Source organism: Megalobrama amblycephala, linkage group LG20 (genome assembly GCF_018812025.1).
Source record: "Megalobrama amblycephala isolate DHTTF-2021 linkage group LG20, ASM1881202v1, whole genome shotgun sequence".
Taxonomy (NCBI): Eukaryota; Metazoa; Chordata; class Actinopteri; order Cypriniformes; family Xenocyprididae; genus Megalobrama; species Megalobrama amblycephala.
The window spans coordinates 35,065,349-35,092,504 of record NC_063063.1 but is presented as its reverse complement, the minus strand read 5'-3'; the positions used below and the strand labels follow the sequence as shown (position 1 = coordinate 35,092,504).

Here is a 27,156-nt window from a genome sequence, read left to right as displayed (position 1 = left end):
GTGGAATAAGTCCCGCCTTCTAAATAAGAGCCAATTGCAGACTGGTAAAGTCATTGCGTCACTGCAGCGGCTGTTAAAAGCTCCGGTTCCTATAGACAAATCCGGCGAAACACGGAAGTAAAGCAGCGCCGCCATTACTGCGTGCCTTGCTGCTAAGGAAGTAGCAGAAGTAGCGTGTTGGTCCCGTAGGCTGTAGCAGATGTTAGCTATATAGTTTTTTTAGTACGTATGCTGTCCTGTGATGCCGGGCAGAGCGTGTTGTGTGGTTGGTTGTTTTAACAACAGCACAAAACTACAGGCCTGGAATAAAACCGTTTGTGTAATCCACGAAGCTTTGTTGCACATTTACTGCCCATGTTTACTGCCATACGGATTGCACAGAGTTCCTGGTCGAGCGGAGGACCAAGATGTGCGTCAAAAGTGGATGAAACGCATAACTGAGATGGCTCATCGCATGCCAGATGATTAATAAAATAATCTTGATATACCTATAAGAACATGTATTTTATTGCTACAACTGGTCGTGGCTAAGGCCATCCTTAAAAATATTTTGGTTTGCCGTAACAGCCAAAAAAATAAAAAATGGTCGGTAGGTCGTAAAAAATGTAAAACATTTTTTTTTTTATTGCATCACATTAAGTGTATTGTGATTGTCAAAACATTTTAGTAACTAAGCTGAATTTTATTAGGTTTAATGACATGTTACAATGTTTACATGGTAGGCTACAATTTCTGGTAAGCTACACTTTTTTATTATTTTTATTCAATTATTATTATTTAATTATTATTGTGATTTGATTTAATATTGACTCATTTGGATAAATATTAGCTAGGCTACACAAGGTAGGCATTAATTTTTCTCAAGAAAAAAACAACTCACCTAACTTAATGCTGTAAACATACAGAGAGCCCTATCAGCTGGCAGTATTATTTAAAAATAACAATTTAAATATAATGCATTTTTTATTATAATAACAACTTTATTTAATGATATAAGTAAAAATATAATAAAGATGTAATACAGTACACATATCAGCCAAAACAGGTTCTGTGTGAGGGGCTGCTAGCTGACAGCGTTCGGTCATTTCTGAGATTTACCTCAGACGAAGGTAAGTGTGAATACATAAATCCATTTTGAAAAACATGTTTACAAGAACATAACATACGTCGTTTGATGTTGTAATATTTTTTAATCTGTATTTCTAGCATGTCACATTTACAAGCACCAAAACGGTATTTATTGTTTGAATTTCGTAATAAAATTGACAGAATCTGAGAGCTGAGATTTTTTTCTATCATAAGTAACCTGCTCTGTCTAGTCTGTCGGTCTCTGTGTCCTCTTTACTTCGCGATTTTTCTGTGCGTGAGAAAATGGATGTGTGGCGTGAGAGCGTGTGAAAAGCGTCAATTGCGTGTGTCTCACATTTTATTGCATTTGTATTAGCTGTTTGAAGAGTAAAAAAAAATCCGTGGGTCTTAACGCAATTACAATCGGCAAGTCGGTCGGACTAAAAGGGGAAAAAATAATTAATTGGGTCGGTCCTAAATTGACAGGGTCGGTCGGGTTATGGCAAACAAGAATATTTTTAAGGATGGCCTAATCATTATTTGAAACTGTGAAGCTTGTGAACATATTAGAAACACAGCTAGTAATGACAGCGTTCGGTTTTATTGTTGTCATCAATTAATACACTTCTTAATTACATTACATTACATTTTTACATTATTACATTATGTTGTCAATAAATTACCTTTATCGGTAAGTTTTGGCCACTGCCTGACATCATCTACCCATGTTCCCTTTCACCAGACATTTTCTTTAATGAGCAGGATGCGCTTTAATAATTGAAATGTCATTAGAGGGCACCGGCAAGTGTCACACCGTCACACTTCGCAGGCACGCAGTAATGGCGGCAGGCAAGATGGCGGCGCCCATAGAGTTCGCGGCGGATTTGTGTATAGAAACAGTCAGATGCGCGCCTCTGAAATGAGGCACAAGAGACGCGCATTTAAGACTCGATTAGCTTGATCCAGCCTAAAAAATACCATTTTTTGTCATGATTCGAGCGTTTAGAAACAAAATTTATGAGACAGTTGTTGTCAGATTTCATTGGTGATTTCAAATATGAAATTTAATCGAAAGCTTGGCAAACAGCTTCAGAGAATTTGATGTTTCCCCATTCAAAGAGATAGGAGTTACACTTGAATGCCCAAGACAGTGTTGCCAGACGTACGATAATTTTGACCTCTGTACAATGTACGATCAATAATGAAAAAATCCCATAATGTACGATAATTTCAGTATTTTGTGACACTTAAAATGATGGTCGTTATAATTGGCTCATTGATCTAGCTGTGTGGATGCTAATGTGAACTTTGTTAGGCACATCTTCCATCTCATCGTTAAGTCTTCTCGGCCAATCATCGTGGAGAATGGATCTCTCTCACGAGCTCAACCCTGCATCCCAATGTGCATACTGTCCACCCTATCCGCCTGAAATAGTATTGAAAATGACTAATGTCACATACTATTTAGGATGGATAGTATGCACATTGAGACTCAGGCCAAGTTAACGTTTCTGCCGCGGTGCTTAGGTCAGTTGTTTCCCACTAAGGTACGCCTAATAATTATTTATGTATTGTGGTAATTTGCAGGTCATGTCAAAAATAGCTGTATTCTGTACGTTTGACTCGTCATGTCACCTTTATTTATACAGCTCTTTTTACAATGCAGATTGTGTCAAAGTATAGTTTTACAGAGATAGAGGGAACATAATTTTGGCTGTACAGCAGGTAAAATAGTGTGATTGTCCAGCTTAAGTTAGTTCAGTATTGATTCTTTACCTTGTAAAAATCATTAGTTATTAATTTAGTTCATTTACCTATACTAAAAAGTCGTGTACGATAATTTTCTTCCAAATACGATAATTTTGAGCTTGGACATTTCCAATCTGGCAACAATGGCCCGAGATGCATTTCAAAGATGGCCGCCGAGTGAAATTAAGGGACTTTGGCGCCTCTGATCTGCGCGCGTAATTTAAAAATTAACGGTCATTTCGTTTTACTGGCTAACATTCGTTTATCGATCTCTTTATGTGAATTGGGACGCACCTAGTCATTGAATCTTCAGGGTGAAGGGGGGAAACTTTGGCAGAAGAGACCAGAAAAGTCTTTCAGCATATTGCAGAGGTGATGCAAGTGTTTCAAACACTCACACATTCACATTTGTGCACATTTTGCATTTACAGCGTGTAGATACACTACGGTTTAACCATTATAAAACCGTTTTATTGACAGCCTGAGGCTTAAACACACATTTATAGCCAATGTGAATGAACATGCACTATTTATTCTGAAGACATCAACTGGTGTTTGCCACGATACTGCTTATTTCTGCTTACAGTCACCAGATTTGATAATAAAACTGTCTCTTGTCTGAATAATCTGTGTGAACTGTGAGATCTGGAGATCACTGCTGCCTCCTGGTGTTTTGTAATGGAACTAAACATGGCTGACGTTACAGGAAATGTTTCAGCCAATAATGAGAATTCAGCAATTTACTCGTGTGTTTTAAACCCATATGAGTTTAAACCACATTATTTCTTCAGTGAAACACAAAAAGAGACATTCTGAAAAATCCCTACGGTTAGTGACCACGTCTGTCAAGCTCCAAAAAGCACCATAAATGATCATAACAGTAGTGCATTTTAATTGTTTGTTAATTTGTTTACTGAAATCTAGCTTTCAAATCTCGTTTGTGTTGATGTACATGAGTTATATGAACTGCTGTTATGCTTTTATCACACTTGTAGAAAATCCACGATTTACAGGTTTATCTTCTGTGACCGTTTCAAAGTTCATCACTTAAAGGGTTAGTTCACCTAAAGATGAAAATAATGTCATAAATGACTCACCCTCATGCCGTTCCACACCCGTAAGACCTTCGTTAATCTTCAGAACGCAAATTAAGATATTTTTGTTGAAATCCGATGGCTCAGAGAGGCCTGCATAGCCAGCAATGACATTTCCTCTCTCAAGATCCATTAATGTACTAAAAACATATTTAAATCAGTTCATGTGAGTACAGTGGTTCAATATTAATATTATAAAGCAACGAGAATATTTTTGGTGCGGCAAAAAAACAAAATAACGACTTATTTAGTGATGGCCGATTTCAAAACAGTGCTTCAGGAAGCTTCGGAGCGTTATGAATCTTTTGTGTCGAATCAGCGGTTCGGATCGCATGTCAAACCGCCAAACTGCTGAAATCACGTGACTTTGGCGATCCCAACCGCTGATTCGACACGCTAATTCATAACGCTCTGAAGCTTCATGAAAAATATTCTTGTTGCTTTATAATATTAATATTGAACCACTGTACTCACATGAACTGATTTAAATATGTTTTTAGTACATTAATGGATCTTGAGAGAGGAAATGTTATTGCTGGCTATGCAGGCCTCACGGAGCCAACGGATTTCAACAAAAATATCTTAATTTGCGTTCCAAAGATTAACGAAGGTCTTACAGGTTTGGAACGACATGAGGGTGAGTAATTAATGACAGAATTTTCATTTTTGAGTGAACTAACCCTTTAAAAGGGACTTTATGTAGAATTCATAAACTTATTAGCGACACCGGTGGCCGTTAAGTGAACTACAGCCAGCTCATGCTCGTTATGTACAAAAGACTGAACGTGATTCAAGGCCGCGATATACTCAAGCTGAAGTTCTTCGTTCTTCGCTTAGAAGTAAAAATAAATTGGAAATACCTTTGCAGCGATACTTTTAACGAACATTGAACGGAAGATAGGTTATCTGGAGCGCACGTTAACGTCACATCCTTTTGATTTTCCCGGCAAAAACGTCCCGATTCCTTCACATAAAAATCAGTCTACAGGCTTTCAGAGATAACCTAGGAAGTTGGGGAAAGTCTCGTTTTTTTTAAGTTTCTTTACAAGCACATATTGGCAATATAAAAAGCAATTAATACATGAAAATTCTTACATAGCCTTGTTCTTGCTTTAATTGCATCGTGGTTCATTTAAACTAGCAAGTTGAAAGATTGATTGCATGAATGATTAAGTAAGTTTTCCCCCTTTTTTGGGAAATATTTGAACACTTGGTTGTATGATCATGCATTTTAATTTGTAGTCGTGATTTTTTAAATTTTTTTTTTTACTCTGAGACAGCCCAGGTCATTTTCATTGTACTGAAAAAATCATCTTGTTTGTGTTTCACAGAAGAAAGTAAGTCCGGTACAGGTTTGGACAGCATGAGGGTGAGTAAGTGACAGATTTGTTTCGTGCAAAAGATACTGAGTGAATTATCAGTTTCAGAGGTTTGAGGATTACTAACAATCTGCAACTGAAAATCAAGATCTTGAATGACTGCAGAAACATTCTTCAAAATATTAATAGTTTATAGATGTTTACAGTCTGTTAGGATGGATTCCTGTACACTCAAGTCAAGGCTATGAACAATAAAAACACATTTATACTCCATTATACAATATTTACAAATTTGCAAAAAAAATTATCACGTGTCTCTGCCATAGGCGTTCTCCTATCAGACCTTCATCTGATGATCAACAAACACTAACGGCATCTGATGACATACACTATATGAACATTATCTACACAAACACTGTACAGTAGAATATATTACAACATACTATACATCTCAAACCACAGATCAGCTTTTTACAACATCTATAGATGAGAGTACGCCAAATAATACTACAACACTCAAGTGTATCAGTGCGACTCGAAGTTTAAAAACTTAAGCAAAAGCGGCAGGAACTGAAATATCACATGTGCTTGTACTTTGATCATCGTTTAAAAACGAATGGCTTGATTCCACTTTGCATCCACATTCGCAGGCTTTAATAAAGTGACAGCATGTTCTTCTGCATTTAAAGCTGCAGTGTGTAAGCTGCAGAAATGACACCCTCCATCTTTAACATGCAGAATTGAGACTAAAATGACAAAACCAATCAGTAATATCCACTAAAACACAATAAAATGGTCAAATCAACACCTCTTATTGCTGATAATCACAGAGCAGGACTAAGATCAGGACAGAACGGATGTAATGGTGTCTGAAATCAGTCGATGTACTGCGAGAGCCATCGGAAACCTTCCCCGTAGCCCTGCTTCTTCAAAACACTGCACATGAAAACCTCCAGCGGCCGCACGCTCAGCTCCTTCAGCGACACGCTGCCCTGTAAACACAGCATGCAAAATGTGAAGCTACATTACTAAGACTGGGCATTGACACAAATTGCATAGTTCGATTCACATTGGACTCAAGCAGATTCAATATTGATTCAGGGTTTGGACAAAATAATGTAAACACCCATTATTATAGGAGTTAATTTCATTTGAGTAGCTACAGTGAAAAACAGTTCCAAAAAGAACAGCCCCAACTCTGACCGGGTGTATCTCTAGATCTACGTAATCAAATTACTTTAAGTAACTAGTAAAGTAACACATTACAAGTAACTTGAATTACATAATCAGATTACTTTAAGTAACTAGTAAAATGATGCATTACAAGTTACGTAATCAGATTACTTTTTCAAGTAACTAGTAATATAACGCATTACAAGTTACGTAATCAGATTACTTTTTCAAGTAACTAGTAAAATAATGCATTACATGTTACATAATCAGATTACTTTTTCAAGTGACTAGTAAAGTAACGCATTACAAGTAACTCAAGTTACATAATCTGATTACTGTAACTAGTAAAGTAACACATTACAAGAAACTTGAATTGCTTAATCAGATTACTTTAAGTAACTAGTAAAATAATGCATTACAAATTACGTAATCAGATTACTTTTTCAAGTAACTAGTACAGTAATGCATTACAAGTAACTCGAGTTACATATTCCAATTACTTTATTAAGTAACTAGTAAAGTAACACATTACAAGTAACTTGAATTACGTAATCAGATTACTTTTTCAAGTCACTAATAAAATAATGCATTACAAGTAACTCGAGTTACATATTCCAATTACTTTAAGTAACTAGTAAAGTAACACATTACAAGTAACTTGAATTACGTAATCAGATAACTTTCAAGTAACTAGTAAAAAAACGCATTACAAGTTATGTGATCAGATTACTTTCAAGTAACTAGTAAAATAATGCATTACATGTTACGTAATCAGATTACTTTTTCAAGTAACTAGTAAAATAACACATTACAAGTTACGTAATCAGATTACTTTTTCAAGTGACTAGTAAAGTAACACATTACAAGTAACTCGAGTTACATAGTCCGATTACTTTAACTAGTAAAGTAACACATTACAAGTAACTTAAATTACGTAATCAGATTACTTTAAGTAACTAGTAAAATAATGCATTACAAGTTACATAATCAGATTACTTTTTCAAGTAACTAGTAAAAATTGACATTTTTGGCGGGGTTCACCTGATAAAATTCAAATTCCAGGGGCTGAATATCATGTTATTTGGGGTCGCTTATTAGAAATAAGAGTGTTGAACTTCCTTCTCCTATATCCTATTCTTCTTTAATCCAGAATGGCAGTACATCTGAAAGATTTGTTTGAGCTGCGCCCTCTACTGTGCACGTGTAAATATGCACTTCCTTCAGCCTGAGACTTATTCATTTCACTTTTGGTGTGAAAGGGCCTTAGTATTTACCAAAAATAGAACTTTTGTTGTTATTAAAAAAAAACATACTTTCCCCAACAATGGGCATGATCATAACATCATCTGCCCTGGTCAGTTTAATCACCTGATATTATTGAACTACTGTGGGCAGTTTAGGAGAGAAGAGAGAGAGGCAGATTCCCTCCTTCAACATCTCTGAAGCACCTGGCAGAGATTGATACTTGGTTTTTAAGAGCTCATCAAAATGAGAATCAAATCAAGAAATCAATATTTTCAACCCAGCCCTACATGTTACCTTACATTAGTGTTATTTGTCTGTAATTGCTTGGCACTGACCTTCCCAGTGGTCTGTCCTTCCAGAGCGAAAACCTCTCGTAGTCTCATTTCACTCACGGCCTCGGGTCGGTCGATCTTATTACCCAACACCAGCACCGGCACGCTGGAGATTGTCTCGTCCGACAGCAGAGCCTGAAAACACAGAGATTCACCTCAAAAAAACGCAGTTACTGAGAGGCACGTCTGCCACGCCATCAGCTGAAGTAGCGAATTCTAGTGCAGTTAAGTTATTCGACATTCACAACGGCACAACGTGGAATTTTAACTCTTTCCCTTCAATGAATATCTGAACATGCAATATATCAAAATAAAGAAAAAGCTGAGAAAATCATGTTTTTTTTTTAAAGACTACAACGTGCATAAGCAATGCTTTTATCGCTTCTTTCTGCTCTTTTTTGTTAAAAGTGAAACCAACAGTATGTTGAAACACTTATTCCTTATTATATAGTACAAGGCTTGTTTTGAAGAGTGCACCTTCAGTCATTTTCAATTGTTTAACTGATTTATGAAATTGATATGAAAAAGTGCAATGCAAAGAAAATCTATTCATGCGTTTCCAAGTTGGTTTGGCTTGAGTATGTGATAGAAGCGGAGAATATAATGGGCATTTCGCGGCTTACGTCAAGTTCCACCTTAGATTCTGCGAGACGCTCGTGATCGGCACAATCCACAAGGAAGACCACGGCGTTGACGGCAGGCAGGTAGTTCCTCCACACTCGCCGTGCTGGAGATGAAAAGAGTGAGCGCAGCGGTCAAGCTCCAGAATTCACATTTGGTGCATTCAAGTCATGTCGGAAAGATCGTATTTTCTTTCGTAACTGTCGTTGTAAACACTACTTCCCACCTCGTAAATACAATCTTCCCAGAAGGACTTGAACGCACTAAAGAGCACTGCAATGATGACGTATTTTTGTAGACCAACACGGAAGTTAGAATCAAACTGGTTCCCTCAACAAAAACCCAATATGGTTTTAAGGGGTTCAAGCATGTAGATCTGAAACCCTATTGTAATTCTTAAAATTTCCAAGGATCAGCATTCTGCTCTAAAATAGATCGGGCAGACCAAACCATAAGTCATAGAGACTTGAAACTTTGAGAGCTGGTAGTACCAGTACGTCACCAAGGCTCGCCCCAATCGGCCTGACGGGGGCATTACAGTGGTCAAAAGTACGAAATGGCTCATAACTCCTAAACTGTAAGTACTAAGTTTTTGGCCCGATCAGAACCAAACCAGTGCAGCAAGATTCTCCGGAGTCTGATTTTCAATAAATATCCCAAAAAAAGCTGAAATTTCAATTCACGGCCCCTAAGGGCTGACAAAACGTTTGAAGTGGGCGGAGCCACTTTTACTAAAATGGCTATAAATCGTGAAAGGAATGAGATATTTTCACCAAATTTGGTACACCTATGTTAGAGCTCATTCGGAGGTTGCATCAAAAAGGATGCGGTGACTGGCCACTTGGTGGCGCTATAACAGGAAAAAAACATGAAAATGGCTATAACTACTTAACCTTTAGTCGGATTCACTTGAAAATTGGCATGCAGTGTCTTTGTCCAAGGTACCATGATTGTACCATGACCATGACTATCAGACAATATTAACGGAGGCCGATCCGAATGAAACTCGCTGGGCCTGTTTGACTCACGGCTCTGGAGCCCTGTGAGAAATTCGAAAGAAATCATGTTTTTCCACGTGCTTAAAGGATTGTGTATCGCGCAATTTTTCGCACACGTCCACGACATTCATACCACATGGTAGAACTCCTCATTCTGAGCAACTTTGACTCCAGGACCGCTGCTGTCCATCGAATCGTTCATTAAATATTGGAGATTATTTCAAAAGCCAACTTTGGTGAACTAGTCCTAGGTTTCTGGCTCAACCTCGATAACTGTTACAAAGCTTTAAAAACCATATATTTCCAATGGTAATTTGCCTGTATTGGCTGTAAATGGTCTTTTCCATCTATGATCGAGATGGTTACAGGCTTGCTAATTAAAACATTATACCTTTTTACGCATGTGCTGAAAAGCCTTAAAGTGCATGAACCACAATAATTGCTCCTCGCAGCTATATTTCCATAGACTTTTGAACTATTGCAAAACATCAACAAAAGTTTATACTTGCAGATTTTGTCCATCAATATAATTTTCACAAAAAACACAACTTCTTGAATTTTGAAGCCTAAAAAGAATCTCCAGAAATAAAAAGCTAAACTTAAAAGCGAAACTACACCATCATCACTCAAGCTAATTCAGTCTTTATTAAAAAAATAACTTTACAAATATTATTCTCCAATGCACGTTCACAAGAGCATCACAATGTATGCGTGTTGTTACATAAACGTGCATCTGAGTTTAATATTTTTAATCTTCTCCTTTGTGTTAATTGAATTAAACCAAATGATCAGATTGATATTGATTTATAATTCTGACCTTGTACATGACCACCCAGATCGAACGTAGTGAACGTCATTCCTGCGATGGTCAGCTCCTCTGACGCTGACATAAAACACAAACAGGATCAGGTCATCAACCGTGAGCGATGCCTGATGGGAATTATTAATTTCACAGTTCTATTGTAGTGATTCGGTCTTACTGGGGTGTAATGTGGGCACATGTTGTCCTAATCTGTCGTCTTTGAGCATGTGCAGTAGAGTCGTTTTTCCAGCATTGTCCAGCCCGAGAAAAACCAGCTTCCCAGACTTCTTATACAAACCTGCAAAAAAACAAAGACTACGTTAACATATATCAAACTATACATATTGCTCTATTAAATATTACTGCCAAAAACATATGCAGGCAGGAGTTAAAGGATTAGATCAGAATTAAAATTTCCTGATAATTTACTCACCCCCATGTCTTCCAAGATGTTTGTTTTTCTTTCTTCAGTCGGAAAGAAATTAAGATTTTTAAGAAAAACATTCCAGGATTTTTCTCCATATAGTGGACTTCACTGGGGTTCAATGGGTTGAAGGTCCAAATATCAGTTTCAGTGCAGCTTCAAAGAGCTCTACATGATCCCAGACGAGGAATAAGAGTCTTATCTAGAGAAACCATCGGCCATTTTCTAAAATAAATAAAAATTATGTACTTTTAACCACAAATGCTCATCTTGCACTGCTCTGTGATGCGCCACGCATTACGTAATCATGTTGGAAAGGTCATGCGTAGGCAGAAGTACCGCATTTTGTCCAACATCTTTGTTTTACCTTTTTTTGTAAAGGCTGTTTGACTTAGTCTTTGCACGTTTGCTTTGTAGACGCTGAATCGGTATTTCCATGACCTTTCCAACATGATTACGTCATGCGTGGCGCATCGCAGAGCAGTGCAAGATGAGCATTTGTGGTTAAAAAGTGTATCATTTTTTTTTTTTTTTAGAAAATGGCCGATGGTTTCTCTAGATAAGACTCTTATTCCTCGTCTGGGATCATGTAGAGCTCTTTGAAGCTGCACTGAAACTGACATTTGGACCTTCAACCCGTTGAACGCCAGTGAAGTCCACTATATGGAGAAAAATCCTGGAATGTTTTCCTCAAAAACCTTCATTTCTTTCCAACTGAAGAATGAAAGACATGAACATCTTGGATGACATGGGGGTGAGCAAATTATCAGGAAATTTTAATTCTGAAGTGAAATAATTCTTTAAATAGTCATGTGACCGATATCTAGATGAGCAGAAGAGACACAAACTCAAGCGTTTATAATCTGAACTCACCTAAAAACTGCAGCACTCCACTAAACCCTCTGTAGATCCAGTCAAATATAAATGACATTGCAGATGTTTCCTATCCAAATAAAAAAACAAAAACAGAAAATATTACTAAAATGTTAAGAACATGGGAATACCATGGTACATTATGTTACTTTTTGTACCATGTTGGGCACTAAACAAAAAAGTACCATAATAATATTAGCATGTTTTTCCACATTTATCAGCGTGCATGTAAATACCATGGTAAAGAAATTCAGTACCATAACATCTTTACTGTACTCTGTAGTGTAGATCAGCTGCCAGTGATGTATTTACACATAAATCATTTGATTCACCTGATTTTAATCATATAACACTCATGACAGCTTGAGCAGGCGACACAAACACAGACACACACACACACACACACACACACACACACACACACACACACACACACACACACATCATATGAGTGACAAAGTCATCAGGTGTAAGATCACACACACACTGTTAATCCCGGGCCTGAATAAAGCCTCATCCGGCTCCAGTACAACTCTCGCTCTGCTTCAGTGTGTTTTTATCATCTCTCACCGTTTATCAGACGCGTGTCACAGCCTCAATGTGTCGCCGATGAATCCTCCGGTTTATGATGCGATTATATTAAAGCGCGCGTGCCGCGGAGCGTCTCTAGTAACCCGCAGAATCTCTCACATGAGCGCGCACGCCAACCTGACACCACTTCCGCCTTGACGCACGTCATCATCGATGCGCGATCTCATTGGTCAGAGCAAGTGGGGTCCGTGAAAATCAGAAATATTTAGAGAAAAACAGTATATATATATAAATATATATTTTAAAGAACTTTATATATATATTTATATATGACATTTCCTCTCTCAAGATCCATTAATGTACTAAAAACATATTTAAATCAGTTCATGTGAGTACAGTGGTTCAATAATAATATTATAAAGCGACGAGAATATTTTTGGTGCGCCAAAAAAACAAAATAACGACTTATTTAGTGATGGCCGATTTCAAAACACTGCTTCATGAAGCTTCGGAGCGTTATGAATCTTTTGTGTCGATTCAGCGGTTCGGAGCACCAAAGTCAGTTTGACACGCGATCCGAATCATGATTCGACACGCTGATTCATAACGCTCCGAAGCTTCCTGAAGCAGTGTTTTGAAATCGGCCATCACTAAATAAGTCGTTATTTTGTTTTTTTGGCGCACCAAAAATATTCTCGTTGCTTTATAATATTAATATTGAACCACTGTACTCACATGAACTGATTTAAATATGTTTTTAGTACATTAATGGATCTTGAGAGAGGAAAGGTCATTGCTGGCTATGCAGGCCTTACTGAGCTATTGGATTTCATCAAAAATATCTGCGTTCTGAAGATTAACGAAGGTCTTACGGGTGTGGAACGGCATGAGGATGAGTAATTAATGACATTATTTTCATTTTTGGGTGTACTAACCCTTTCAATCGCCAACCTCTGTCAATGCAGGTCTGTTGCACATACAATTACTGACCACTAGATGCCACTATTTACTCATCAATTCCAACACCTTATTACTTACTCTGCTCAATCTACTCAACGTATTTTAAATGTTGTATTAAAAAAGTGTAACAAATGGGTGATTTTACTTTAATTCTTATTCAGTCTACATATCAAATGTTAAAACATTAATCACATATCCTGTAATAAAGCTCTCATTTCTGCCTTAATCAATCTTTAAGTGGATTTTAATTTTGTATGATGGTAATGACAGGCTTAAAATTAAATTTTCAATACTTGCTTAAGAGAAATAATTAAAGGGACGCGATAAAGTTTAAAGCTTTTATTTAATTCTTTAAAATCAGAATGAGTTTTTTTTCTTCTGTGTAGAACAGGAAATTTCCCTTAATTGCAGGAAGATAATCTTTATGCATGGTTAACACCATCCTCTAATGACAATGAAATGTTCGTTTTCCTGTAAACAGCAGTTCACACCTGCTTGACATTTGGAGTAACAGATGCTGCTTCATTGATGATGGTTGCCATGGTGATGGTGCATGAAGTCAAGAATAACATCATGTTAGCAACAATTACCTGTAGAATCAGGTGTTGCCATGCAGTTATACAAATTAATCTAATATGCTACAATTAGATGTTCCTTTAACATACACATGATGACCATATATAAATAGATGTGAGAAAGATGCATTATATTAACATGTATTTCAGTAAAATAGTTTATCATAATGACCACCAGAGATGTTTATAAAGTCACATTGTTTAATTCGGATTCACAGTTTGCATGTTCATACAGACTTTCTAACATCCGAGACCTTTCTCAGGCCCTACAACTTTATTAATCAAACTATACAGTGTTGATCAGTAACTAATATAACATACTGCAGAAATATGACAGCCGTGATTGATGGATTCGTTTGTGGTGAAATAAAATGTTTTCTGACAATTTATTGTTCCTGTCGCCGCTGATGATCTTCTATGGTTGTTTGTAATAGAACCATTGATCAGCTGGAAAGAGAGAAAACATGATTTAATTATTTATTCATTCATTATTATTATTTTAAAATAAAATAAAAATGCTTGAATCTTAGAGTCATTTCACTCGGCGGCCGTCTTAGAAACGCATCTCTTTGAATGGCGAAACATCAAATTCCCCAAAGCTGTTCGCCAAACTTTCAATTAAATTTCATATTTTAAATCACCAATGAAATCTGACAACAACTGTCTCATAAATTTTGTTTCTAAACGGTCGAATCATGACAAAAAACGGCATTGTTCAGGCTGGATTAAGCCGTTTCAATAGGTTGTTTTCAATCACATGGTTCTGGTGATGCACGAAATTCCAGTGGAGGGCAAGCAGTGAAAATTAGAATGGAAAAGATGGAGAAAAGTCCTTTCTGTGCTGGTTTAGAAAGGTATAAACAGAAAATCACAACATATGTTGGACGTGATCCTAATGTTATGAAGAGAAGCGACTTTTCCGCTGAACTGAAAAACTTCATTGCCATCGAGGAGGTAGATATAGAGAATGTGAAGCTGCCGTCAAGCCGCATTCAGTTCTAGCGCTGCCTTTCTGCTAGTGAAGTTACGGGCACTATTTTGATTTTCTGTCGTGATTGTGAAAAATTTCGCCATTGTAGGTCATTTATGCTGAATCGAGAATTGCAACAGGAGCTCACATCATCGTTCAGGGAAAAAACTGGACGGTAATACAATTTTTGCCTTTCCTACGTGTAAAAACACACCAAGGTAAGCAGGTATCCATATTCATTTCAGTATCAGCAGACGCAAAACACTATAAAAGGTAACAACTTTTAAAGTTAAAAAACTATATAAGTTATGTAAACAATAAAAGCTCCTTGTGGGTTCTCGGTTTGATCGATTTGAGCAACCATAAATGACGCAAAACATACGAATTTTGAGTTTTTGATAGGATTCCTATAGAAAAATCAGTCCCTGCCCTCCAGCCGCATTTCGCGTGCAGCAGTCGTGTGCAAACAACCTATAGAGGGTATGCACGTGACGTCACCGTCGACTGCGGTTACGCCCACTGAGTGGAAAATGACTGAGCTGCAGCATTGGTTTTCAGCGTGATTGCAGCGAAAAACACCCAAAACGGGAAAGAGCTTTGTGATCGACTGTACAAATAGCTTTGACACAAAATCTGACGTATATAATTAAAGACTCCCGAAAGCTACAGAAAAAAGAAGCAAATATGTCGCGGCAATTCACAACTGGACTCCAAGCAGAGAAACATTTGCAGTTACCATTTTGTGTCAAAACATTGGATTTTGAGGTAAAATCATACCCTATATATATTGTATTGTTATATATTGTGTTGACAACTCATCAATTAAATATTTACCATCTTATATTCTGCATAATTGGGTGTTTTTAAATAAACACTGACAAAAACTATACAAGTTTTAGGGCTGGACAATATTACGATATATATAACATTGATATAAGAGATTACACAGATTTAAACCTACCTATATTGTAGTTATATAAAGCTTTCACTGGCAGATTTGCTTTATGTATTTCCCCCGCGTCAAAATCAGGCACAGGAAACACGACTCCTGGCTGCATGTTGATATCTATGGATTAGGTTTCTTTGACATATCATAAGGAACACTTTCGAGTCCAACCTTTATTGTAATCATTTGTTTTACTACCGTTTTCGCAGTTTCCTCTATTAAATCCAGTCACGCAGCAGGTTCTTTTGCCACTCAGTCCAGCTGAGGGAGCGTGTTCTGGCGGGAAAGTGACGTTTATGTATACCGGAGCTTCTAACGGCCGCTGCGGTGACGCAATGACATATCAATCGGTGATTGGCTCTTATTTAGAAGGCGGGACCGGGCGGGCACTTTCTCCCATTCATACGAGAGCACCGTCTTTTATTGTCTAATAATTCAACGGCCCCTCGTCAATACGGTTTTACGGTTTACTATAATCTGTTGTTCAGAAGAAAATTAAAAAGGTGCTCAAATCCCAAGTTTGCGATCGGAGATCATCATCTGATCGAAGGACGGATCACTCACCTGAGCTGGGAACCGGTTCTGCGTCACCGTGAGGACGAGCCTGAAAACATAAGGTAGATTCTCACAGGAATAATTCAACATAAATGATGATAGAGTGATGCAGGGATGACGTCAAATTCCGCCACTGGTTCCCTCAAGATTTTCCTGTGCGTTTTATACGTAAACTTTTTATACATAAACTAACGCGAAAACGAAATTTTAAGCTGTTATGTTAAAAAAAATGTTCTAGTAGCTAAGTAACTAGATAAGTACTTTCATGTATGTAAGTAATTTATGTTGTAGTATCTCAAATTATGTTTAACCACCGACCTTATTTTAATAATAAATTTAAAAACCCGTAGGAAAATCTCAAGGGAACCAGTGGCGGGTTATAAAAATGATTTAGTTTGTAAAAATTAGGTTGACCTAGAAATATTAAATAGCTAATATTTTTGACTTGAATAAAACCAGATGTTAACTTTTTCTTGAATGAGTGAATATTTTGCATATATTTTGTGTTCAACTTTAATCAGACTTAAACGATTAGTCCACTTTTAAATAAAATTTTCCTGATAATTTACTCACTCCCATGTCAACTAAGATGTTCATGTCTTTCTTTCTTCAGTCGAAAAGAAATTAAGGTTTTTGATGAAAACATTTCACGATTATTCTCCATATAGTGGACTTCACTGGGGTTCAACGGGTTCAACGTCAAAATTACAGTTTCAGTGCAGCTTCAATGAGCTTTAAACGATACCAGACGAGGAATAAGAGTCTTATCTAGAGAAACCATCAGTCATTTTCGAAAAAAATACAACTGTATATGCTTTATAAACACAAATGATCGCCTTGCACGTGCTTCCGCTTTCTGCATTCTTCAAAAAGCTTACGCTGTATGTCCTACGCCTTCCCTATTCTACTTACGGAAAAAAAAAATGAAACTGGCGCCGCGTTCGTTCCGTAAGTAGAATCAGGAAGACTCTTATTCCTCGTCTGGTATCGTTTAAAGCCCTTTGAAGCTGCACTGAAACTGTAATTTTGACCTTCAACCGTTTGGAGTCCATTGAAGTCCACTATAAGGAGAAAAATCCTTGAATGTTTTTATTAAAAACCTTAATTTCTTTTCGACTGACAAAAGAAACGACACAAACATCTTGGATGACATGGGGGTGAGTAAATTATCAGGAAAATATTACGTAAAAGTGAACTAATCCTTTAAATGAGACTTTAATGGCACTTTACAAATCTCTTATAACACTTTTCTGATGCTTTTTTCTCATTTTCACCGTTCACAGCCCCAGTTTCGACTTTATGCCAAACTTCTGTTCGAAACGACATGAGGGTGAGTAAATGACTGACGTTTAATTTTTGGGTGAAACTTTAATGGCTTTTTAAAGGTTTAATCAGACCACTGACAAGATGATTAAACTCTCACCACATTATTCTTTTATATAATTCGCAATCGCATGATTATTAAATCCAAACAGACTCCTGGAATTGTTTGAAAAGAATGCAATCAGCGGTTCATTATGCTCAAAGGTTCCCCAAAGTCTCGATGATTCAGCGAGATGGAATTATAATGCTTGGTATGTGTGACAGAAGAGTTGATAGAAAACACTCACTGAATCGACAATGACTTTGGCTTCGGTGCCAGAGCAGCAGAAGGGACTGTCGGAGACACAGGTGTTCATACTGCGGGACACATACATTTGAAACAGAAGCGTAACATTGAAATATGGACAAAGCAAAATGAGTTGGTGAAGGTGATGTGAACGAAACAAACCCAGACGATCAACTATTGAAATCTAATATCTGTTCTCAAATCCGCCAACTCCTTCGGAAAGCTGGACGACACGATTTTCAATCACAGCGTGACAACAAAGGCCGTCTTGCGTCTAATGTCTGCATTATGATCTTTCTTTTTAGAAAGAATGCTTGCCTTCATATTGAACACCTGTTGCATGAAGCAGAAATTTCCAAACCCAATACATTCAAGTGGTGTATGTACTTTAGTGAAGTGTATATTTAAAGAAAAGCCATAATAGTGTCTTCCTTTTAGAGTAGCCTTCACATTTGGACCATAGCCCCTTTAAAGGGGTCATGAATTGAGAAATCAACTTTTCTTGAGCTTTTGTTATATAAGAGCTCATCATACTATAAGAATATCCTGTAAGTTTCAGAACTGAAAACATCTTTGTTAGTCCAAAAAAAGCTTTATTGACACCAGGCCCAGCGAACGATTTGTGAAACTCCGCCTCCGCAGAAGAAATCCACGCCTACTTCATTATTGCAACATTAGCCCCGCCCACTGGTGTGTTAGTGAGAGGAGAGAAGAGCAATACAGGACTAAAATAACAGTACCTTTCAAAGGATCCTAATGCAGGAATATGGTTATTTATTTTCAACAATGTGAATGTCTCAGTTGAGCTTTATTTATTTGCATTCACGATTTCTTTGGTAAATCAATCGAATTTCGGTGCAAACAGACTTTTACGATATGGATTTGAGAGTAATGCAACAACATGTCAGTAACTGTGTTCATTCTAATGCCTGATCTGATATTAATGATTCATGTACAGTCAGATGATCTTTGTCTATGTGTCAGTAAATCAAACCAGTGACTAAACGCTCAAATTCACATCGTTTAAATTATATATAGAAAGTGATCAAAGAACGCTGCCTTCACAATCGCTGGAGCTGTCAATCAAACAGCACAGGTTTATTAGTGACTGAGTTCTGGACTCGTGCCAAAACTCCTGTTTTATTTAACGAATCTCTTAGTTACATTGCGTTTGCAGTTAGTTATGATGAAAGCTTTCATTAGTGTGCAGAAATTGACAAGATCACTGCTTTCATGCGTTCAACAACATGTCTGTGATCGACTACAATGTTCATCACTGCAACCTTTCATGCCACGATCTCAATATAATGCCATAGATCTAAATGTAATGCAACACTTTTCATGATTAGTGAACCTTGAGAGCTGTAATAGTAAAAACGTGCTAAAGGTTTTTGAAAGAGTAATAAATAACTATTTAATATGCAAATATGTTAACCAATCACAACAGTGGGCGTTTACACTGAAGTCTCACAGCAGACACGCCCCTTAAAACAGAACATTCTAATCAGAGGGCCAAAATCAGGGACGGAAAAATGCCTTTTATTTCTAAATTATGACAATTTTTGATGTAAAAAGCATGCTAAAATTATAAGTGCACCCCAGGAAACATTATAAAACAATAAAACAACACAGTTCATGACCTCTTTAAAGGTTATTTATGGAATCATCGCCAATAAAGAAGCTTTATTTTTGAGAGTGTAGGTTTTGAATTCAAGTTTAATTTAAATTAAAATCTCGTGATTTTCATGGTCTTTCATTATTGCTACACTCAAAAAATGAATGCATTACCCTTCATTTAAGTGCTTAGACAAAATTTTATTTGTCAAATTAAATCAGTTTAATTGTATTAGGTCAAATTAATTTAATGTAGTATGTTTAACTTAACTTTATTACATTTATTTTACAGCCTGACAGTGCAGTTGAGCACTTTTAAAGGTGCCCTAGAATTAAATATTGAATTTATATTGCCATAGTTAAATAACAAGAGTTCAGTACATGGAAAAGACATACATTGAGTTTCAAACCCCATTGCTTCCTCCTTATATAAATCTCATTTGTTTAAAAGACTTCCGGAAAACACGCAGATCTCAACATAACACCGGCTGTTACGTAACAGTCGGGATCATTAATATGTATGACCCCAATATTTGCATATGCCAACCCATGTTCAAGGCATTAGACAAGGAAAGGCAGTATTAACGTCTGGATCTGTGCAAAGACAAGGTAAGCCAGCAAGAACAACAGCGAAAAATGGCAGATGGAGCAATAATAACTGACATGATCCATGATATCATGATATTTTTAGTGATATTTGTAAATTGTCTTTCTAAATGTTTCATTAGCATGTTGCTAATGTACTGTTAAATGTGGTTAAAGTTACCATCGTTTCTTACTGTATTCACGGAGATAAGAGCCGTCGCTATTTTCATTTTTAAACATGTGCAGTCTGTATAATGCATAAACACAACGTCATTCTTTATAAATCTCTCCAGCAGTGTAGCATTAGCCATTAGCCACAGAGCATATAGCCTCAAACTCATACAGAATCAAACGTAAACATCAAAATAAATACTTTACTCACATAATTCGAAGCATGCATACAGCATGCATGACGAACATCTTGTAAAGATCCATTTGAGGGTTATATTAGCTGTGTGAACTTTGTAAATGCACTGTAATATAGTCGAGAGCTCGTGAGGCAGGGAGCAGGCGAATTAAAGGGGCGGCGCTGCCAAAATCAGTGTATAGTTAATGATGCCCCAAAATAGGCAGTTAAAAAAATTAATAAAAAAAAATCTATGGGGTATTTTGAGCTGAAACTTCACAGACACATTCAGGAGACACCTTAGACTTATATTACATCTTGTGAAAAAGCATTCTTGGGCACCTTTAACACTGTTTTCTCTCCATAGTGTAACTATAAATCCTCCAGAATCCGCTCAGACACATTCTTCGAAGAAGACGTGTTTCCCTGGCATGATCACGTCTGGGTTATCGCAGCCACAGAGAACAATCACTATGAGGTACGTGTTCATTTCCCAACCAAAGAGCAGTGGCCACATTCACAACACGTACGGTCCTCTCTGTTTGAGCTCAGACGTATGGCCTCAGAGAATGTGAATGCAGACGGACCACGCTGGGCCTTGTCAATGAGATCTGTCCTCATTTATCAGGCAAAAGAGAACATCTCGAGCCCTGTTTATAATTTGATCCTGCAAAATCTTTTCAAATGAAATCAGAAATAAACATTGACTAGTCATTGGGTGATATGTAAGTTTTTAGTGCAACATCACAGATGCTCGGTACATCATGTGATTGAACAGAATAACACAACTGAGCAGTTCTGTGTCAATTATAGTTTGAGCTAAAGCTAAACTATAGACTGACTGCCATCTTACCAGTTGAGTTCTCCAGCGTCTGTTTTCTTGGAGATTAGAGCTTTCCAGAAACTATGAGTGTCCTTAACTGTTTTAATGGCAAAATCCTGCAAACCATAAATGAGAAAAGACATTTTAAAACATTTAAATTATATATAATATATTTGATATTTTTGTATGCGTTTAAAAATGTTTTTACTAGAACTAATCATTTTAAACATTTAAAACAGATGTAGTATATTTGCAAAAAATTTCATTTAGTATATTTGCTCAAATTAAACATTTTAAAACATTTAAGAAAATATATAGTATATTTGATACATTTTGTAAAAGCATTCAAAAATAAAAAATGATTTAATATATTTTCAAAAATTTAAACATTTTAAAACATTTAAGAACATATATAGTATATTTGCTATTTTTTTTAAAGCATTCAAAAATAAAAACGATTTATTTACTAAAATTTAAACTTGTAAACTTATTTTTTAAAGCATATAAAATAAAAAATTATTTAGTATGTTTAGTAAAAATAATCATTTTAAAACATAATATATTTTAAATATGTATTATTTACTCAAAATAAACATTTAAGAAAATATATAGTACATTAACACATTTTTAAAAGCTTTTAAAAATAAAAAGATAAACATTTAAAACATTTAAGAAAATATATAGTATATTTGCTAATTTTTTAAAAGCATTCAAAAAATTATTTAATATATTTACTCAAATTTAAACTTGTAAACTTATTTTTTAAAGCATATAAAAATACTAATTTTTTAGTATGTTTAGTAAAAATAAACATTCTAAAACAAAATATATTTTATGTAAATAATAATACGTATATTATAAATGTATTATTTACTCAAAATAAATATTTAAGAAAATATATTGTATATTAACACATTTTTAAAAGCATTCAAAAATAAAAAAGTTAAACATTTATAGAATAACATAAACATTTAAAGATAAACATAAACAAATAAACATTTAAGAAAATATATAGCATATTTGCTAATTATAAAATATTTTAAAATAGTACTATAGTATATTTACTAAAAATAAACATTTTAAAACATTTAAGAAAATAGTGTGTTTGCTAATATTAAAAGCGTTTAAAATGTAAAAAATGAGTGTATTTACTCAAAATAAACATTTAAGAAAATATATCGTATATTTATACATTTTAAAAAGCATTCAAAAATAAAAAATATAGTATTTACTAAAAATGTAAAATATTAAAAAATATATTTGCTGATTTTAATGCATTTAAAAATGATTTAATATATTTACTAAATATTTTTTAAAAAATTACATATATAGTATATTTGCAAATTATTTGTAAAAACATTTTACATTCTGTAAATAGAACGATGTATTCTAGGCGGTTGCCAGGACATCGCTATGCAGTTTCTGAGGTGTTTTCAGTGGTTGCTAGGTGGTTGCTAGGGTGTTCTGGTTCGTCCATCAGTAGTGCATTTTTTTCCTGATGTTTTCTACCGAAATGAGAGCTGACCTTCTGAATGTTTAGAAACTCACAGCTGTCTTTTTGAGACATGCTGGCTAATTTAAAATCTGTGCGAATGCGTCTAGTAATTTAATCACTGACACGATCACCTCCTGAAAAAACAATGCTGAAAATTACATGCTTGAATTCTCTTCCCTTGATAACATGATGAGAAAAACATTATTAGCCATCAGGGAAAAGTCATTAATCAAATGTCATCTCCTATCTTTCCTGTTGCACACGGCTCTATTTACCCTGTTCTTAAATTCACCATTGAAGGCGAATTGGTTTGCTGGCTTCCCATCAGGCACTTTATACATCCTGAACCAATCAAGCGTGGCCTCCAGGTATCCGGGCTTGAGTCGTCGGACGTCGTCGATATCTGTGAATGACAGAACTCGCTGAGATTTAACGTCATACTAATTACAGATGCAGAAGGTAAAGGTGTCAAACCGTTAAAGTCTTCAGCCTCTGGGTCCTCGACATTTATAACAATGACTTTCCAGTCGGTTTCTCCTTCGTCTATCAGCGCCAGAGTCCCCAACACCTTCACTCGGATGATTTCCCCTCGAGAGCAGACCTGACCACAAACACACATGAAGGACACGCTGCACACCAATGCATTCCCTTCGCCTTTACAGTCAAGCATGATTATTATAAGATTTTTAAAATCATTTCGATTCAGATATGATTCGCAAATGATTCATTTAGATCAAAGTGTGAAGCGGAACGACTCGATTTTCTCACAAATCAATCATCTCTGTGGCCTAACAGCAACTTTTACACTACAAAAGATCAGCTTTATAAATGGAAAATTCACTATAGAAACGTCCATGATTTTTAAGATTAATTAGTTTATTTTAGACATTTTTCTAATGACTAAATTTAGACTTTTTTTATTACGTTTATTTATTTATTTTGCATGCAATTGAAGAGAAAAATCGGACATTCTTATATATAGAATAAAAATTTGAATAATTTATAGAATTTGTAATATGAATACATTTATATATTTAAAAATGTATATATTTAAATTTGTTATTAATACATGTATTTATTAATATAAATTATACATATATATAATTTATAGAATTAATAAATTAATAAACTAGAATTTACTTGAAAGAATTATGTATTTATTAATACATTATTAATAAATACATATTAATATAAATTATATATATATATATATATATATATATTTATATTTAAAAATTTATATATATTTATATTGTATTAACACATGCATGTATTAATATAAATTATACACATTATTATACACATTTATAGAATTAATAATATAAATAATAATAAAATATAAATTTTATTTTATAAAACTATATATATTAGTATTAATACATTATTAATAAATGCATGTATTTTTTAATATAACATACACATATAGGATTCATATAATTTATACAATTTCTAATATAAATAAATTATTAAAATTGTTTATCAGTGTTTATTTTCTTAACTATATATTGTGCTTTATTTAATTTAGTATCTGCAGTCATATATGCTCATTCATGTTTATTTCTAAATATCATAATTATTCAGATTGAAAGTGTTATTTACAATTATTATTTTATTTAGTATCTGATGATGTTTTAATTTTTAATTTTTATTGTTGATTTTATATATATATATATATATAAAGTGTGTAATTTGCTATTATTACAGTTTAATATCTTATGATGACTTCATTTTATATATAATATTATAAATAATTTTGAATATTTTTTTGTATATAGTGTATGTAATATAAAATATGACTGAAAATCAGTTCCAAGGGTTGAATAAATGTCTGACCCTGGTCTGTACCTTATTCCCAATGTCACAGATATCGATGGGATCGTTATCGCCGCAGCAGCCCGTGTCTCCGTCCCTGTGCCCTGGATCCTCCCATGTCTGGAAAAGATGAGAAATAAACTGTCCATTCATTCAGCATTTCTGAGCATGTCATTTATATGGATGCACACACTGATGTGACTGAGGTGAGTTCTGCTGCCGCTGATAATATTCCCTCAGTAATGCCTCGAGACAAATCTGTGTGCCTGCTTGGGTTGGCATCTAAATGTGCATGAAATTTCTCTCTCTGAGCTCGTTCATGCATCAACCTCTCTTTTCCCTGGAGTTTTTCCACACTTTAATCCTGCATGCTTCACTTCTAAGCGTCTGGAACAGACGTGGTCACAAACCTGAGGAATCGCTCCATAGTTCCAGATGTAGCCCTTATGAGGAAAGACATTGCTAACGTAACGTAGATTCCCTTTCTTCACGTCCTGCTTCAGTGGATTGAGGGGATCTTTAGTGGCGATCTGGAGAAATGAGAGGAATATTTAAAAATTGACTCCCCCTTATTTCATTATAAAGCCTGTTTGATGTTCTTACTTCATAAAATGTCAAGCAGAATGTAAACACATCTCAGAAATTGAATGGTGGTTTATACCGTCAAGCCTCAAAAAGGGCCATAAAATGACTTGCACGCTATATTCAAGTCATATGATTGAACTGAATCAAATTCAAATTTACTTATAAAGCACTTCAAAACCACAAAGTGTACCAAAGCGCTGTAAAATCAAATAGAATACCATAAAATACAGTATAATAATTGACAGACAACAAAAAACTCCCTGAAACTTCCTAGCTCTTCCATCCAGATAGCGAAATTCTCTGTTTTTACTGTTATTTCTATTTATCATGCGTTCCATTTTTATTATGTATTTGACTCTTCTTTATGTAAAGCACTTTGAATTACCATTGTGTATGAAATGTGCTATACAAATAAAATTGCATTGCATTGCATAATAGAAAAAAGGAAATATAGCTGTAAACAGCAAATAAGAGGCCAAAAGCATGTTATCCAAGTATGACCGGGAGCTTCGGAGCAACTGCAACAAAATTAATCAAAGACATTTTTAGATTATTTTAGTCAAAAATGGCTGAAAATTCAAAAATGTAATCATTTGTAATGTGATTAAATTGCTCATCACTTTTGACCAATAGGTGGCACTGTTACTAAATTGATGATGTGTGGTCAGTGTGAGGTGACAATGTCACATGCAAAGTTTGGTGTCAATATGGCAAAGCGTTACAGAATCAGCTTGGCACCGTTGCATTAAATTTGTTGCGTTATTCGAGAACAGTTTGGTCAATCAAAACGCTTTTAATAGCTTTTTTGCCAGCATGATCTGAGCCAATTTTGGTGAAAATCAGACCAACGGTCTAGGAGGAGTTTGAAAAAGTGCAAAATGGTGGGAAAATTGCCAATTACGTCATAGTTTGTCTTGAGCCAAGGAATTGGAGGAAAAAAATATTTTGTTTCTTGTGGTTTAAAAGTTGGTGGCGCTAAAGGGATTGAGTTAGAGACTCCAAATTTGCTGTGGTTACTGTTGGGACTGTCCTCTATCTGTGTGCCAAATTTCACAACTTTTTACTAGAAGAAGAAGAAGAAGAAAACAAACGTATACTAAAGGTGCCTATGCTCCTTTGGTGCTTGGCCCCTAATAAATCATATTAGAGTAAAAGATAAAGTAAACAGAAATGCATCTGCTCAAACATAATGGTCTCATTAAACAAATACGTCTTGAGACAGGCTTTAAACAGAGGTAGAGGAATTAATAAAAATTAGTAATACTTCCACAACTTGGGGGCAGCAACTGAGAAAGCTTTGTGTGAGGAGCAGACTAAATTATTATTAAGCATTATTATCTATTAAATCTCATATGCATGCATTAGCAATTCAAATATGACACATTTAGACATGTTGAAACAAAGTGGTCTATGGATTCATAGCTGCCCTAATTTACATCATTTTTTCTCCTGTGCTCAAAGAATATGTGCTTTAGAAGCTCTTTTAAATGTTATTCTTCATTTTTCCCCTGTTTGAAATCAATAATTCTGTTAAATATGCCTGTTAACATGCTAGATTGATTGGTTTCTCCATAAATGTGTTAAAATGCAGAAAATCCAGCTACTGAACAAATCCTTCAGGACTCCAAAAGCTTTGAATTTAATCTACACTCTTGGAAGGAAAGGTTTTATATAGAGCTTGGTAATTGAAGGTAAGATCTTATGGATTTATGAATGAATCGCTGGTTTTAAAATCTTCCCGGTCTACTGACATTTGTTATGATATTCGCTTCAAACATTACAATGCTCATGATAACTTTTGTTAACTCTACAATAAGTGAATCTACTTCACCATCAGTTAATTACATTTCAACAGCGAGGACCTATTATGATCATTTATTATAGCTTGTCAAATTTGCCCCTATTTGGGTGTGAGCAAAAACACGCCGTTTTTGTGTGTGTCCCTTTAAATGCAAATGAGCTGCTGCTCCCACCCTCTTTCCAGACGGGGGCGGAGCTTTAACAGCTCGACAACAACAAAGCTGGAGAATCTCACACAGCCAAAACGACGAA

The 27,156-nt window shown here is 35.4% G+C and overlaps 2 protein-coding genes and 1 long non-coding RNA gene across 6 annotated transcripts in view; 1 reads left to right on the top strand and 2 right to left on the bottom strand.

The window, feature by feature from the left end:
* Positions 1-5,403: 5,403 nt before the first annotated feature.
* sar1aa (secretion associated, Ras related GTPase 1Aa) lies at positions 5,404-12,461 on the bottom strand. Its single transcript, XM_048171255.1, has 7 exons — positions 12,269-12,461; positions 11,699-11,768; positions 10,580-10,699; positions 10,417-10,482; positions 8,604-8,707; positions 7,984-8,115; positions 5,404-6,222 (listed from the first exon to the last, which is right to left on the bottom strand). Exons 2-7 carry the CDS (start codon positions 11,754-11,756, stop codon positions 6,106-6,108), a joined length of 597 nt encoding a protein of 198 aa, XP_048027212.1. The 5' UTR covers positions 11,757-11,768; positions 12,269-12,461; the 3' UTR covers positions 5,404-6,105.
* A 621-nt stretch (positions 12,462-13,082) lies between these two features.
* Positions 13,083-27,156, bottom strand: part of ppa1a (inorganic pyrophosphatase 1a) — a 28,571-nt gene continuing 14,497 nt past the window's right edge. The window contains exons 5-12 of one of the 3 annotated variants that reach the window (XM_048171387.1): positions 24,930-25,049; positions 24,553-24,639; positions 23,182-23,308; positions 22,983-23,110; positions 21,243-21,328; positions 17,846-17,915; positions 16,245-16,284; positions 13,083-14,211 (exon numbers count right to left, since the gene is read on the bottom strand). In XM_048171387.1, the coding sequence (XP_048027344.1) occupies positions 14,180-14,211; positions 16,245-16,284; positions 17,846-17,915; positions 21,243-21,328; positions 22,983-23,110; positions 23,182-23,308; positions 24,553-24,639; positions 24,930-25,049 (690 nt within the window). In that variant the 3' untranslated portion in view covers positions 13,083-14,179. The remainder of the gene's footprint in view (positions 14,212-16,244; positions 16,285-17,845; positions 17,916-21,242; positions 21,329-22,982; positions 23,111-23,181; positions 23,309-24,552; positions 24,640-24,929; positions 25,050-27,156) is intronic. The other 2 variants (XM_048171386.1, XM_048171388.1) reach the window with 2 other exon arrangements.
* LOC125255880 lies at positions 15,886-27,139 on the top strand. Of its 2 annotated transcripts, XR_007182018.1 has the most exons (7): positions 15,886-16,297; positions 17,519-17,565; positions 20,757-20,867; positions 23,036-23,166; positions 24,572-24,725; positions 26,696-26,795; positions 27,089-27,139. It is a non-coding gene; the product is annotated as an uncharacterized LOC125255880 (long non-coding RNA). The 2 variants fall into 2 exon arrangements; XR_007182017.1 differs by lacking the exon at positions 23,036-23,166 and having other exon boundaries at positions 15,894-16,297.

Coding starts and splice junctions, on each gene's coding strand:
- sar1aa (XM_048171255.1), bottom strand. CDS start 11,756: ATGTCATTTATATTTGACTGGATCTACAGAGGGTTTAGTGGAGTGCTG. Junction 8,116..8,603: donor AATCTAAGGTGGAACTTGAC/GTAAGCCGCGAA, acceptor CTGTGTTTTCAG/GCTCTGCTGTCGGACGAGAC. Junction 6,223..7,983: donor AAGGACAGACCACTGGGAAG/GTCAGTGCCAAG, acceptor CTGTGTTTACAG/GGCAGCGTGTCGCTGAAGGA.